At 39.0% G+C, this 14,457-nt stretch overlaps 1 protein-coding gene across 1 annotated transcript in view; it reads right to left on the bottom strand.

The window, feature by feature from the left end:
• HELZ (helicase with zinc finger) overlaps positions 1-14,457 on the bottom strand; it is a 174,977-nt gene that overhangs the window by 76,450 nt on the left and 84,070 nt on the right. The window contains exons 16-17 of the mRNA XM_045299480.1: positions 10,725-10,904; positions 10,035-10,136 (exon numbers count right to left, since the gene is read on the bottom strand). Coding sequence (XP_045155415.1) covers positions 10,035-10,136; positions 10,725-10,904 — 282 coding nt within the window. The remainder of the gene's footprint in view (positions 1-10,034; positions 10,137-10,724; positions 10,905-14,457) is intronic.

The raw sequence follows: 14,457 nt of genomic DNA, 5'->3' as shown, positions 1-14,457 counted from the left end.
TGATTTATAACAGTCGCAAAATTACAGTGAAGTAGCAAAGAAAATAATGTCATGGTTGGGGGTCACCACACATGAGGAACTGTGTGAAAGGGTCGCGGCAGGAGGAAGGTTGAGAATCAGTGGAATAGATGATTTCAAAGGGTCCCTTGAGGGGACAGAGTACAGTATTAGAATGAAATGTGCAAAGGCCTTGAGTAGAAAACCTAAAGGGAAGCACATACTTGGCATTTCTCTAGCTGAGAGGTCTGGGAGGGAAAAAATCCAAGCATCAAGTCGCAATATAGGATTTTAAGGGGAAAGAATATTGAATGATGCAGAAAGCATCAAAAGAAGATGAAAGGATTATATCGTCACTGCCTCAAAAAGAACTCGTCAAAGTTCTACCATTTCAAGAGGTATTTTGGGATCAAGAACTCATGGTATTGAAGGGAAAAGTCCAAGCTGCACTAAAGGGATAACTGAAAAATAAGGCTCCAGGAACTAATGGTACAGGAGTTGAAATGGTTCAACAAACATACAGTTAGCTGGGCAATTGACTGGAAAACATCTACATCTGTGCCCAGTCCGAAGAAAGGTGACTCAACAGAAGGCAGAGACCAGTGAACAGTATCACATGCATGTAAAATTCCGAAGATAGTTAAAAAATGGCTGCAGCAGTGCATCAACAGGGAAACTGCCAGAAATTTGAGGCAGATAGAAAAGAGGTTGTGGGATGAGAGATGATCAGTTCTGATTCAGAGGGATTTTCCGTGGAAGCAAAGAATACTGGAAAGATGTGTACCTGTACTTTATTGACTATGCAAAGGCATTGGACTTTGTGGATCAGAACAAATTATGGTTAATATTGCAAAGAATGGAGTTGTGGAATTTCAGAACATTCCACCGTGCTCATGTAAAAGCTGTATATAGATCAAAGATATACCCAAATACACATGGTATAAAAAAAGGAAAGTTGTGCGTCAGGGTTGTATCCTTTCACCAGGTTTTTTTGATCTCTAGGGTGAGTAAATAATCCGAGAAGCTGAACTATGTGAAGAAGAATTGAAAGAGGAAGACTTATTACCAGCTTACAATATGCAGATGGCATCACCTTGCTCACTTAAAGTGAGAAAGACTTGAAGCACTTGATGACGATCAAAGACTTCAGCCTTTGGTACAGATAATGGCTCAATATAAAAGAAACCAAAATTTCACAAATGGACCAATAGAGAATATCACGATAAATCAAGAAAAGACTGAAATTGTCAGGGATTTTTTTTCTTGCTTGGATCCACAACCCACATTCATGGAAGCAGTAGTCAAAACAAAAGGGCTTATTCCACTGGGTAAATTCATTGCACAAGACCTCTTTAAAGTGTTGACCAACCAAGATGTCACTTTGAGGACTAAGGTGATCTTTTCAATGGGCTCACATATGCATGTGAAAGTTTAATAATGAATAAGGAAGACAGAAGAACTGATGCATTTGAGTTGGTATTGGTGAAAAATAATCAAAGCACCATGAACTGCCAAAACATAAGCAAATATAGCCAGAAAGCTGGATGCAAGGGATGATGGGAGATTTCCTCTCGCTTGTTTTAGGCATGTCATCAAGAGAGAGCAGCCCATTGCAAAGGACATGGTGCTTGGTAAAGGAGAGGGTCAGCTAAAAAGAGAAATACCCTCAAAATGGACTGGCATGGTGGCTGCAACAATGGGCTCACAAGTTACAGTTGTGAGGATGGCAATGGATTGGTCAGTGTGTCGTTCTCTCATATATATGTTCGCTATGAGTCAGAACCAACTCAACACATCTAACACACCTAACAACAGCAAAAAACACAGTAACAGAAAGCTTCATCTTCCTCCCGAGGACCAGCTAATGATGTCAACTGCTAGCCACCAGCTAATGATGTCAACTGCTAGCCACGTGGTTAAGGTAAGTAGGATGCTCATAGTCATTGTCACAAGCTTTCCCTAACTCTTAAGTTTTCTGAATGGAAGGACCAAGAAAAGCACTCGCCATGCTTTCAATGGCTACTATGTGTCTTATACTTCTTTGTACTTACATTCATCCTTGTGTGTAGACAAGTTAAGTGTTAGGCATACAATAGCAGTTAATGAGTCCGTATTGATGATTATTACCATCACTGTATTTCTAGTATTGTATGCAAACTGGACAAAAGAAGCCATCTATTTTTAAGTGACTTTTGAAACTGAGCTCAAAATAATATTCTGTCTGATTCTCAACACTATTTTCCTACAAAGATGCGCTCTTTTCCTACAATCTAAGAATACTCTTCACTGTCACCATAAAATTTAACGTGGCTATATTTTAAAATTCATTTGCAATGACTGAATGATTCCAGCTACTGACAATATTGAATTTCTTTATATATGTATTAAAATGCAAACCCAGTCTTTGTTTTGTAACCTGTAAGCTTAATTGGAATGGCCTAAGAACAAGGTAATTGGACAAAAAGAGATCACATGCCACCTTTTCAACTTCACAGATAATCTGGCAGCAGCAACAAATAATACACTGGGTTATATGAAACAATACAGAACGATGTAGGAAGAATGCTGGTGGGTTTTTGGTTTTTTTTAAACACACAAAAACAGTAAGTTTCCTGTGCGACGGTGACAACCTCACCACGTAAGCTTTTTAGAGGATGCTATTCTTTGTCTCTCTAATCCGTTATCACCCTTCTTCCATCTGTTCTCTAGTTTGGTCTAGTCCTTCCAGGAAGCCTTGGAGTACAAAGTATTTCCCTGCAGTACAGGCAAGTCTTTGTTCTTCTTAACTTGTTCATGAAAATAAAGAAACAGACTTCACTTAAGATCTCACGTTCCCAATAGCAAACGTATACTCCTTACCTATCCCTCCTCCTCAGTCTGTTATAGCCGGGAAGCTGCTCCTACCTGAGGCTTCTGCCCTGTGCTTCCTGCCTTCATAGGAATGCAAATACTCTTAAATTAACCTCTGCCTATTTAATGGCTTTTAAAAGTTAAAATGCTCTGGCTTCTACAATTTAAGAAGCTTCATCTCACTCGTTTTCCCATGCCCCATATTTCCCCTCCCTTCACCACGAAGCATGCCAGAAATGTTGTGCATATGGACATCTTCTAATTATTGATTGGATTACATTCCAACTAATGAGGTCTCCATCCAATTCATGACTTCCCTGCCTCCAAATCATGCAGGTATTTTCCAGTCAAAGTTGCTTAACTGACTGGCAGCATCAAGCTCTGCGGTGTCTCCCTCTCCTTGACATTCTCTTTCCTCAGCTTTCATAACTCAGCCTTCCTGCTTGCCTGCTACCTTTCTAGGTTACAAACCAAAAACCAAACGAGCTGTCATCAAGGCGGTTCCAACTCATAGTGACGCTGTAGGGCAGAGAAGAACTGCCCCCATTGGTTCCCAAGGCTGTGATCGTCGTGAGTGCACACCGCCATAGCTTTCTCCCAAGCAGCTGGTGGGGGGTTCGAACCACCAACTTTCTGTTAGCAGCCGAGTGCTTGAACCAGCGTTTCTGCTCCAAACTCAGTCTTGAGCCCTTGCCCCTTCTACCAATCTTACTCAAGCCCGTGACTTCAACCTCTATTAACACGCCAATGGAGCAAGCACTTCCCTCTCCACCGAGCTGCAGGGCAAATATCTAATTATCTGCTTGAAATCCAGCTCCTCCAGGATGTTTCATAGCCAGCTCAAAAGTAATCTCATAATCTTCAAAAATCTGTCTTAACCCTCTGCGAAACATTTAAAACCGGTTATTGGTTTCTTTTTCAAAAAAGATAAATGGTCTTTAAAGATATGTAAGTACTTTGGGAAAGAGGTACATCTCAAAAGCATGACTATAATCTAGGCAAACACATACACTTGGTGAAAATAACCAGTACCATTTTTTAAAGATGCAAATATTTTAAACAAAATGTTTTCAGTGGTTATTTTAAAGTGCTCATTTTAATAAATTCAGGAAAGCAAAATTTCCTTTTTCATATACTTTTAACTACATGAAAAACCAGATTTAGAAAATTATCTATAGTTCTATTCATAGTAACTACATGTATATTTGAGTACAGTATATGACTATTAATCAAACTACAACATATTAGTGTTTGTCTCTGGCTAATAAACTTATAGCTAATTTTTATTTTCTTCAGGGACTATTTTGTAAGATTTTTAAGTGCTCTTTCAAATTGCCCATCAAACTTAACTCTCAGCAATGCTTCTTCATAGGGAAATAAGATTCTGTGAACTCTAAATCCCATGCTGACATTTTCAGAATGACCCAAGAAAGTCCCCTCAAGTTAGAGCTAATCAAAGCACAAGCTTCAATCAGTGGGACTCTTCTCAAAAGCATTCTGTTGGTGACTGAAAGAAATGAAAGTATAAGATTTTAATCTTTTTCTCTCTATTCCTCATATGTTTTTGTAAGAGTTCAAGGAGACACTGTCAATAATATGATTATCTCTAGCACTTCCAGAAACCGTTTTCAAAATCAGAGACTGGGTAGTGACAGTGACACTTTCAAGCTCATGGTGTTTTGTGAAATAAAACCCACTAGTGTACCTAACAAGAATTAAAACCAGGGATACTCTGATAATCAGTACTTTTCAACTGACTACATTAGTTGATCATAAATTAGTATGCAATAAATAGCTCGCCCAACATTCCCACTAAGATGTTACAGAATCAGAGAGCCCTCATACCAGAAAACCACTTTTGTTAGAAACCTCTCTAAAATAAGTGCCTTCAAGTTTCTAGAAATGTCTGCCGGTCTCTAAAGACACATGCACTGGCCAAGAGAGAGCTTGGCCAAAGCCAGAGGTTGTGCTTTAGGAACCACACATAGAGGTCAAGGGTGTTCTCCGTTTCTTAAAAAAAGAAGAAGAAAAAAATCTAGTTCTTTAAGTACAAATAAGACTAAACACCATCTAAAATAATTTCTAAAGGGTCCATCCCCAGATCATTTAAATCCAACCCCTGGTGAGTAATGGGATTGTATACAGGTTAACCATCTCTGTATGAATTTAAACATACTTCCTTTACTTACTGTTTAATGGTTATAGCTACAGTCACCACTGTGAAGAAAGCAAAAGGCTCATCAGCCCCACTCCCAAGAGAGGGAGATTGGAGAAATCTTATGTGGACACCTAGTGCCCTCTTGTGTTCTTTCCCTTGCATCCTGGGACAATTCAGAGAGAGGACCGTCTCCCCAGAGAACTCTGCAGTTCTAATTTTCACTCCTGTATCTCCCATTTGTTGTCCATATTTAATCAATCTGAGTTCAACAACAATGCGATAATAGATGAGGTTAATACATCCAAACAATACAATACATTAATCCTTCTTGGAAATATCCTCGCAAGAGAAGACTTCCAAGTGGTGGTGGTAGTGTTAGGTGCTGATGAGCCAGCTGCAGTACAGCAGTCTGGTGCTACGCCATCCTCACAGAAGTTCCTAGGTTAGCGTCCACTGTTGCAGCCACTAGGTCACTCCATCTCCTTGCGGGGCTTCCTCTTTATCACTGCCCCTCTACAATACCAAGCAGGATGTGCTTCTACGGGACTGATCCCTCCTGATAATATTCCAAAGTATGACACCAAATCTCGCCATCCTCTCCTCTAAAAGAGCATTATGGCCATACTCCTGTGACAGACTTGTTTATGGCATATTCTGTATCCTTCAACAGCTCATTCAGAGGAATCCATTCTCCTCCAGTCTTCTGTATGCAATGCCCAGCTTTTGCATGTATATAAGGTCACAGGAAAACACCACTGCTTGAGTCAGAAGTACCTTATTCCTCAAAGTGACATCTTAGCTCTATAAACATTTTAAAGAGGTCTTGTGACAGACAGATTTACTCATTGTAAGGCATTGTCTGACTGCTTGGCTTCTGTGTCCATGGGCACTGACTGTGGTTCCAAATAATAAAACAGCCTTCACCACTTCAATTTTCTGCTTGTATCATTTTGTCATTCATTAGCCCAGTTTTAAAGGTCTGTATTCTTTATGTCTTGAGGTGTAATTCATACTGAAGTCTTTGATCTTTACTACTAAGATGAAAATGTAGGATCTCATAAGAATAACTTGGGAAAAGTCAGCTTTTATTACTTTGTTCCACTTACTAAAGGAAAAAACTAATAGGAAATTTATATTTAAATGTTTTTCCAATTGAGACTGCATTCCTCTTGAGACTTGTGGAGAGGTAAGGCTTTCTGCTACAGGGCATGTTTCCGGACTTGGGTTGCTATGACTATCCATGTACCACTCGCGGAACATGACTGCTTATTCTACATGAACTACATTAGAACCTCCACATTTTACACAAGAGACATTTTTCAGGGGAAAATAACCAAATGAAATTATGTATTTTCATGTTTACCCATAACTCTACAACCCAAAGGTCAAATAATCTGTGCAGGACAGTTGAATATTTGAGAATGTTCTACTCCGTTGTTTCCATACCAAAGGGACTCTAATCACTGAGACGGGCAGGCTGCCTATGTGACACACAGATATTATTCATCTCTATCCCAAGAAAGAAAAAAAATTACAAAATGCATTCCCATTGAAGGGTGATACCCACAGTAAAAATGGGGATTCACACATCGATGGTCAATGGATTTTTGACAAAGATGTTAACCCAACAGGTAGGAAACGAAAAATTTCTTCAATGAATGGTGCTGGGAAAGTTGGATTTTCACATGCAGAAAAGGGAATAGGATTCATGTTTCACACACACACACACACACACACACACCCAAAAAAAATTCAAACTGGATTAAGAGCCTAAGTTTGTAAATAAAAACCATAAAATTCTCAGAAGAACAAGGAAGAGCCCCACTGTCAGGCCTAGCTTTCAACAATGGATTGTCTAGTATAATAATAAAAGCACAAAAAGCAAGACTAAATAAGTGAGACATCATGGATATTAAAAACTTTTGTTCATCAAAAGGTTTTGGCAAAAAGATAAAAAAGACAAGGTACCAGCTGGGAATCTTCAAAAAACAGACATCTGATAAGAATCTAAAAACCAAATTATATATAATGCTTCAACAACTTTTAAATCGGAAAGGAACAACCCAATCATAAAATAGGGGAAAAACCTGAAGCCATTTCACCGAAGACATTGACATGACCACCAAACATATCAGAAGTTGCTCGGCTTTATTAGGCATCAGAGACATGCAAATGGAAACCACAATGAAATCCCATTTTACTCCCACTCAGATGTCCAAGATAAAATACACAGAAAATGTAGGGAAATTGGAACCCTTATCTATTGCTGGTAGGAAGGCTTGGCTATTGTGGAAAACAATATAGCAGTTCCTAACACCCTAAAAAATACAACTGTCATGCGGTTCAGCCATTATGTTCCTTGGTATATTCCCAACGGACTCAAATGCAGAGACACACACCTATGTTCGTTGTTGCAACGTTATTCACAATAAACAAAGGTGGGAACACCCATTTGGACTTCAACAGATGAATGGATAAAGAAAATGTGGTACATACATAGGAGGAAATATGCTTAGCCAGCAGGAAAAATTTAGTCTTGACACTTGTTACTGTATGGATGAAGCCTGAAGACAGTATGCTAAGAATAAGTGACAAATATTGTATGAAGTCTCTTATATAGAAGAAAACACAAATTTGTGAAGAACAAAGTGTAGTAGTAGTTACCAGGGGTAGCATAGAGAGAGTAAAGGGGACCAATAGTGATGTAAAAATCACATGGATGAAGGGTAGGGTGGCACAGTGGATTACTGTAGTTGCTGTCAAGGGGCTGTACACCTGTAAAACGTAAAATTTTCAAAAGTTAGTAATAAAAACATTTACAACAGCGAAGGGAAAGAAAAGAAGAGTAGCTACTGAGGCTACTCATGTATAACCACACACTTCATGGGATCTAGCTTCTTGGTTTGTAGTTTATAGTCATGGCTTCATGGGACAACCCAATTAATTGACCTGTTCAGTGTTTCTTCCCTACCCCTTAGTTCACTGCACAGTGCCTGGGGTCTTAAAAGCTTGCAGATAGCCATCCAAAGTGTAAGACTTAGTCTCTATTGGCCTGGAGCAAGAGGAAGAAGAACAGGGAATAAAACAAATTCACTACCATGGAGTCAATTCTGACTCGCAGAAACCCTTTAAGAGCACTAGTAGTGTAGTGGATTACACTGAGCTTCTAACTGCCACATCAGCAGTTCAAACCCACCAGCTGCTAGTCAAGAAAAAGACAAAGCCTCCCACTCCTGAAAAGATTCAGTTTCGGAAACCCACAGGGGCTGTCCTCCCCTAGGGGGCCACCATGAGTGAGACACAGGAGTAAAAGGAAGAAGTAGATGTGTGGCAGTTACCTCCATAAATAAACTTCCTCCTTTACCTTGAGACAGAAGAACTGAATGATGCCTGGTTGTTAAACATTTTGGGCAAAGATTCCATAAAACAATCCTCTTCAAAGGGGGGAACATACAGAACAGACTTTCAAATTCTCATGGCCTCTAGACTTCCCTGGAGTCAGAGGGTACTTGAACCCCTGAAACTAATCTTTAACCTGAAACAAAACATATCCCTGAAGGCACCTTAACACTGAAAAATCATTAAGATTAACTATGAAAAAGGTTCTGCCTTGACCATTATGTTCTCTCAGAAACAATAAATATGGGAACTGACAATATCAAATGTGAAAGACTAGCTAGAAACCTAAGGAGTTCATGTTAACGAGGGAGGAACAACTCAGAAAAAAAGTGAGAGTGGTCATAGAACTTGAAGAAAGTAATCAATATCACTGAATTGTACATGTCAGACTGGTGCGTGTTTGGTGAATATTTTCAACAACAAAGTAAAATTTAAGAGGAAAAAAAGTTTAGGGCGATTAGGAGGGAAAAGTTATCTACCCAGTTTTCACTTTTGATCTGAAAACAATTATAATGTAAAGCAAACTAAATAGTTAATCTGTTGATGGGTGCCATATTCTCATATCTACTATATCAACTGGGCTATAGGTGTTCTTTGTTTTTTTTACTAAATACAACTTGATTCAGCACGAAATAATTATGTCTGCTTTAATTTATCTTCTATAATGAACCCAATTATGTCAAGAAACCTGTGTTAACAGGCCACACCACTGTTTTTTCCCCCTTTTTCCTCTTACGAGACTCATTCAAATGCTTTGGTTATGGTTTATTAAAGAATTAAATAGCATAATCTCATTTTTTCATGCTTGGGCTAAACTAGAAATAAAAAGTTAGTGGATTATGATTCAAAGGTGCAGTTAGAAAATTAATTTATAAATAATAATTGTATTCAAACAACATAGGGTATGGCATATTAGTTTGTAAAATGGCAAAACCAAACATTAATTCTTATAACGATGAAAGGAAATGGTGTAATAACCAGTTGATGGTTCTTTATTGTTTTCTGAAGAAAAGGATTTTTATTCTTCCTCAATCCAATACTTAAGTACGTTTTGTGTCAATATACGCTCTGAGAGCCTTTCTATTATCAACCTAAAATTGTCTTTGACACTTTGCATCCTAAATGGTATAGCAAAAAGCTATAAATAGTCACTACATTTTGCTGCAGAAAACATTCCACCATTTTAGGCTTCTCTAATGTGTACCATCTATAAAATTAAAGCCATGTTCACAGTCAAAATTTTATCTCCATAAAGAACTGCTACTGCATGGTCACTCTGCCATGCTAAATGTGCTACAAATTGTTATAAATTAAAAGCTTTATACTATTTCATCATAGTAGCTTTTAGAGATACACATCAAAATTGGATCAGATTATTAACATTTTTACATACAAAACTTAAAAAAGGATGTCTTTTTCATTATTTAATGTTTAGAAGATGAATAGTCAAAAGGTTTTCGATTATTTTCCCCCTCAATTTCAATGGTTTCTTCAACGGGTATAATCTTCAGATGCCAATGCACAATTTCAGAATTTGATATTCCCAAATTACTAAAATCTTTACAGACAGACACCTTTTCTTAAGAATAATAAAGTATGATATAGATAGATAATAAGCCTTGAAAAATACCTGAGCGGTCTTGCCTGGGGGTTGCCTGCTTCTACATATGGATGTAAATAATCCTTTATGTAGAGGTCAGCAGCACTATTAGAATGGGTGCAAATGAGAATCCTGCTGAAATAAATGGTGCAAATAAAAAAATGATAAAACACAAAACTATTCAAGCAGTATAATACCAAAAAAAATAAAAGCAGTGGCCATCTTAATATTACAAATTGTCCTCAACCAACTCAATCCTCTAACAGAGGTGGCCTTTAGGAAATCGTTAATTCATTAGAAGATGCAGGAAGTCAATTCCCCCAAATTACTTTTATTTCTACCATACAAAATAATTATTACTTTAAAAACACTCAACTCTTTTCACTGTTTTATATATATATATGTATATATATATATCTCGCAATTCCTTAGCCAACTTAAGTGTTCTGAGACAAGCTATTTAAATATTAGCTTTCTCTACATGGATAATTTTTTAAAACTATGTTCCCAGAGAAGTCACATTTAGTGCCGTGGGCTTTTTGGGTTTTGTTTTCCTTTGTTGTGTTTGGTTAGTTTTGCTGTTTACCTTCTGCGCTGGCCTTGAACTGTCTGGCTAGCCCTCTTTTGTATATAAACACGAACAGAGTAGTGCCCTCTCAATAAATAAGCACACACACACACACACACACACACACACACACACACACACCGCCGTCTCACCGGGTGTCTTGCTGTTGGAGTAGGTGCTTGACGGCTTGAGCTAGAGTGAACGTTTTGCCTGTCCCATAGGGTCCGATGAGAAGAACAGGTGGCAGCTGTATTGAGAGTGGAGTCGTAATGGCCAGAACAGCCTCTTTCTGCTTTGCATTTAGGCGAGGATCCAACTGCTCATCCCACTGTCTGCGGAAAGTGTTTATAATTAGGTTATGATAACAATACGTGACACACAGGTATCCTGAATTTCACTGAGTAATTACAACTACCAAAATTAACATAGCCACTAGAAAGCTGGAGACAGGTTTCCCCTGCTACCCAAGTACAGCACCTCTATGAACTTTTCTAAGACAAAATGGAGTATGGCAAAGAAGCGATTACCATCCGTCTACATGGGAGATGTAAACGCCAAAATTAATCTAGCCAACTATACCAAATGCCAGCCTACATCTAAAATAACACTGACATATGGTGTTCACAACACAGGGAAAACCAATGGTGGGTGGTGGATGGACATCAAGTGCTCAGGGCCCGATTTCTTCCTGTAGCCAAAATTAGTGTTCCCATAGGTTGTTCATAGAAGTGAGCTGGCATCAAGTAAACTTTCAAAAAGCATACCTATTATTATGTGCGTGTGTGTGTTTAGACAATTAACCAACAGAGCCTGTGCAGGGTGTATTACCATGTGCAAGAAGACTAAAGTTTTAACTTGCCCTATTCTTGCCAACAAGATTCTGAGCAGCAATGAAACCACACACTTCTAATTTAGTACCTCAATTCCTAAGTCATTAAAGTAGTGTCTGTTTTATATTATAGCCGGCCCTGTTATAGAGCCTATATGTGTCAGAATTGCCTGGAGGAGAGAGTGGGTTGGTTTGGAGTTTTCTGTTACATAAAAACATCCGGAAAAGTGTTGTTGCTGCTAATAACGAAGTAGTGATAGTTTCTTTGTATAACATGTAAACTGAAAAGGAAAGCATGACATTCAAAATCCAATCTATTAAAAAATCTCTTAGTCTAAGGTGGGTGTAGGGGGCCTGGTAGGGCGTGACCACGGGTAATGTAACCAAGAGGAATTACTGAAACCCAAATGAAGGCTGATGATTCCTGATAGTGGGACAAGAGGAAGGTAAAAGGAAATAGAGGAAAGAACTAGGAGGCAAAGGGCATAGAGGTCTAAATAAAGGCATTTACATATGTAAATATATTTATATATGAGGATGTGGAAATAGATCTATGTGCATATATGTACAGATTTAGTATTAAGGTAGCAGATGGACACTGGGCCTCCACTCCAATACTCCCTCAATGCAAGAATATTTGTCCTATTAAGCTGGTATTCCATGATGTTCACCTTCCCAATGCAATTGCTGAAGATAAAGCGGGTGCATACGCAAATGTGGAGAAGAAAGCTGATGGTGCCTGGCTATCAAAAGGGATAGCGTCTGGGGTCTTAAAGGCTTGAAGATAAACAAGTGGCCATCTAGCTGAGAAGCAACAAAGCCCACATGGAAGAAGCACACCAGGCTGTGTGATCAAGAGGTGCCGAAGAGATCAGGTATCAGGTATCATCAGAACAAAAACTCTTATCATTGTGAATGAGGGGGAGTGCAAAGTGGAGAATCAAAGCCCAATGTAGGCAATTGGACATCCCTTATGGAAGGGTCACGGGTAGGAGGCGAGCCAGTCAGGGTGCAGTGTAGCAATGATGAAACATACAACTTACCTCTAGTTCCTAAATGCTTCTTCCCTACCCACTATGATCCCAATTCTAGCTTACAAATCCGGCTAGACCAGGAGATGTACACTGGTACAGATAGGAACTGGAAACACAGGGATTCCAGGGCGGATGATCCCTTCAAGACCAGTGGTGAGGGTGGCAATGCCGGGAGGGTAGGGTGGAGAGGGGGAACCAATTACAAGGATCTACATATAACCTCCTCCCTGGGGGACGGACAACAGAAAAGTGGGTGAAGGGAGACGTCGGACAGGGTAAGATATGACAAAATAATAATTTATAAATTATCAAGGGTTCAGGAGGGGGGGGGAGGGGGTGGAGTGTGAAAAATGAGGAGCTGATGCCAGGGGCTTAAGTGGAGAGGAAATGTTTTGAGAATGACGAGGGCAATGGATGTACAAATGTACTTTACACAATTGATGTATGTACAGATTGTGATAGAAGTTGTATGAGCCCCAAATAAAATGATTTTTTTAAAAAAGATCTCTTAAGTCAAATTTGTGGAGAAAGACTAAAAACCCTTCAGCACCCAGTCTAAGAGATGTCAAACGTTTACAAAGATCTCAACTTAGAAAACAGGTTTTTAAAGGTACCATAAAAGCAGAGCGTATGAGATACTTTCTAATATTTTCACACACACACACAAATCAAACACAGGGTGGTAAGGAGAGGTCAGGGTGGAGAACACCTGTCACAGTAGCACAAGTGGCTTCTGTAAGGAGATCTCACTCACTCCTGTTCCTACTATGACTTGGCGATGTTTCCAAGACATAAATGGACAGCAAATGCTGAAAGGGATCAAGACGAATGGGAAACCGTCAGCATTCTATCTCACAGCTACAAATAAGACACAAAATAGCCCAACAGCTATGGTAAAAATGATAGGGATGCGAACTAAAATAGGAAGGGTATGTGAAGAGACTCCTAAGAAATTTGTAATCAAATTCCTGGCAAGATAAACCTGCAACAGGAAGATCATTTACACAGGAAAACTCCCTCTCTGAGACTACGGTACTTAATTTGAAAACAAAAAGCCAATCATTCTACCATCAAGTCAATTTTGACTCACAGTGACCCACAAGGTTCCAAGATTGTAATCTTTGAGGAAGCAGACAACCTCGTCTTTCTCTGAGAGAGCAACTGGGGAGCTGAACTGCCAACCTAGGGGTTAACAGCCAAAGCTTACCCCCCAGTGTCACCAGGGCTCAACTCTTAAATTAGAATCTAGTTAGTCATAGAAAAACTAACATTTTCCATTGTAAATAACATATAAGTAGTGTTATATCAAGATAGACTTCAAACAAAACTTTCCTAAAATATGTCAAACCTTAGAAAGCCAGCTTGGTCTATATAAATAATCCATTACTTTTGTTTTTAACTTCATTAACAATCTGCATTATGAGGATGACACAAGCTTCCTTGTTGAGAGCCAAGAGGTCTTGAAGCACTTACTGATGCAAAGATCAAAGGCTGCAGCCTTCAGTATGGATTATAACTCAATGTAAAGAAAACAAAAATCTTTACAACTGGACCAATAAACATCGTGATAAATAGAAAAATAATTGCAGTTGTTAAAAGGATTCTATTTTTCTTGGCTCTACAATAACGTTCATGGAAACAGCAGCCAAGAGATCAAACAACACATTGCATTGGGCAGATCGGCCGCACAAGACCACGGTAATGTGTTAGGAAGCAAAGATGCCATTGTAAAGAACAATGAATCAACCCCCCGGTATTTTCAATCACCATGTTTGCATGTGGAAAGTTGGATGATGAATAAAGCTGACTGGAAAAGATGCATTTGAACTGTATTGCTGGCAAAGAATATTGACTGGCCAAAAATACTTGTACATACAAGCAGATCCTCCTTAGAAGAAAGAACGGGAAAACTTTGTCTTATCTACTTTGGACCAGGAGAAAAGTCTGTAGAAAAGGACGTGTGTGGTAAGGTAGAGGGTTGGCCAAAAAAGAGGAAGACCCTCAATGAGACAGACTGACACC

Source organism: Echinops telfairi, unplaced genomic scaffold (assembly GCF_000313985.2).
Source record: "Echinops telfairi isolate 266 unplaced genomic scaffold, ASM31398v2 ScPeMD7_7458;HRSCAF=8496, whole genome shotgun sequence".
Classification (NCBI taxonomy): Eukaryota; Metazoa; Chordata; class Mammalia; order Afrosoricida; family Tenrecidae; genus Echinops; species Echinops telfairi.
This window is presented reverse-complemented; position numbering and strand designations above follow the sequence as displayed.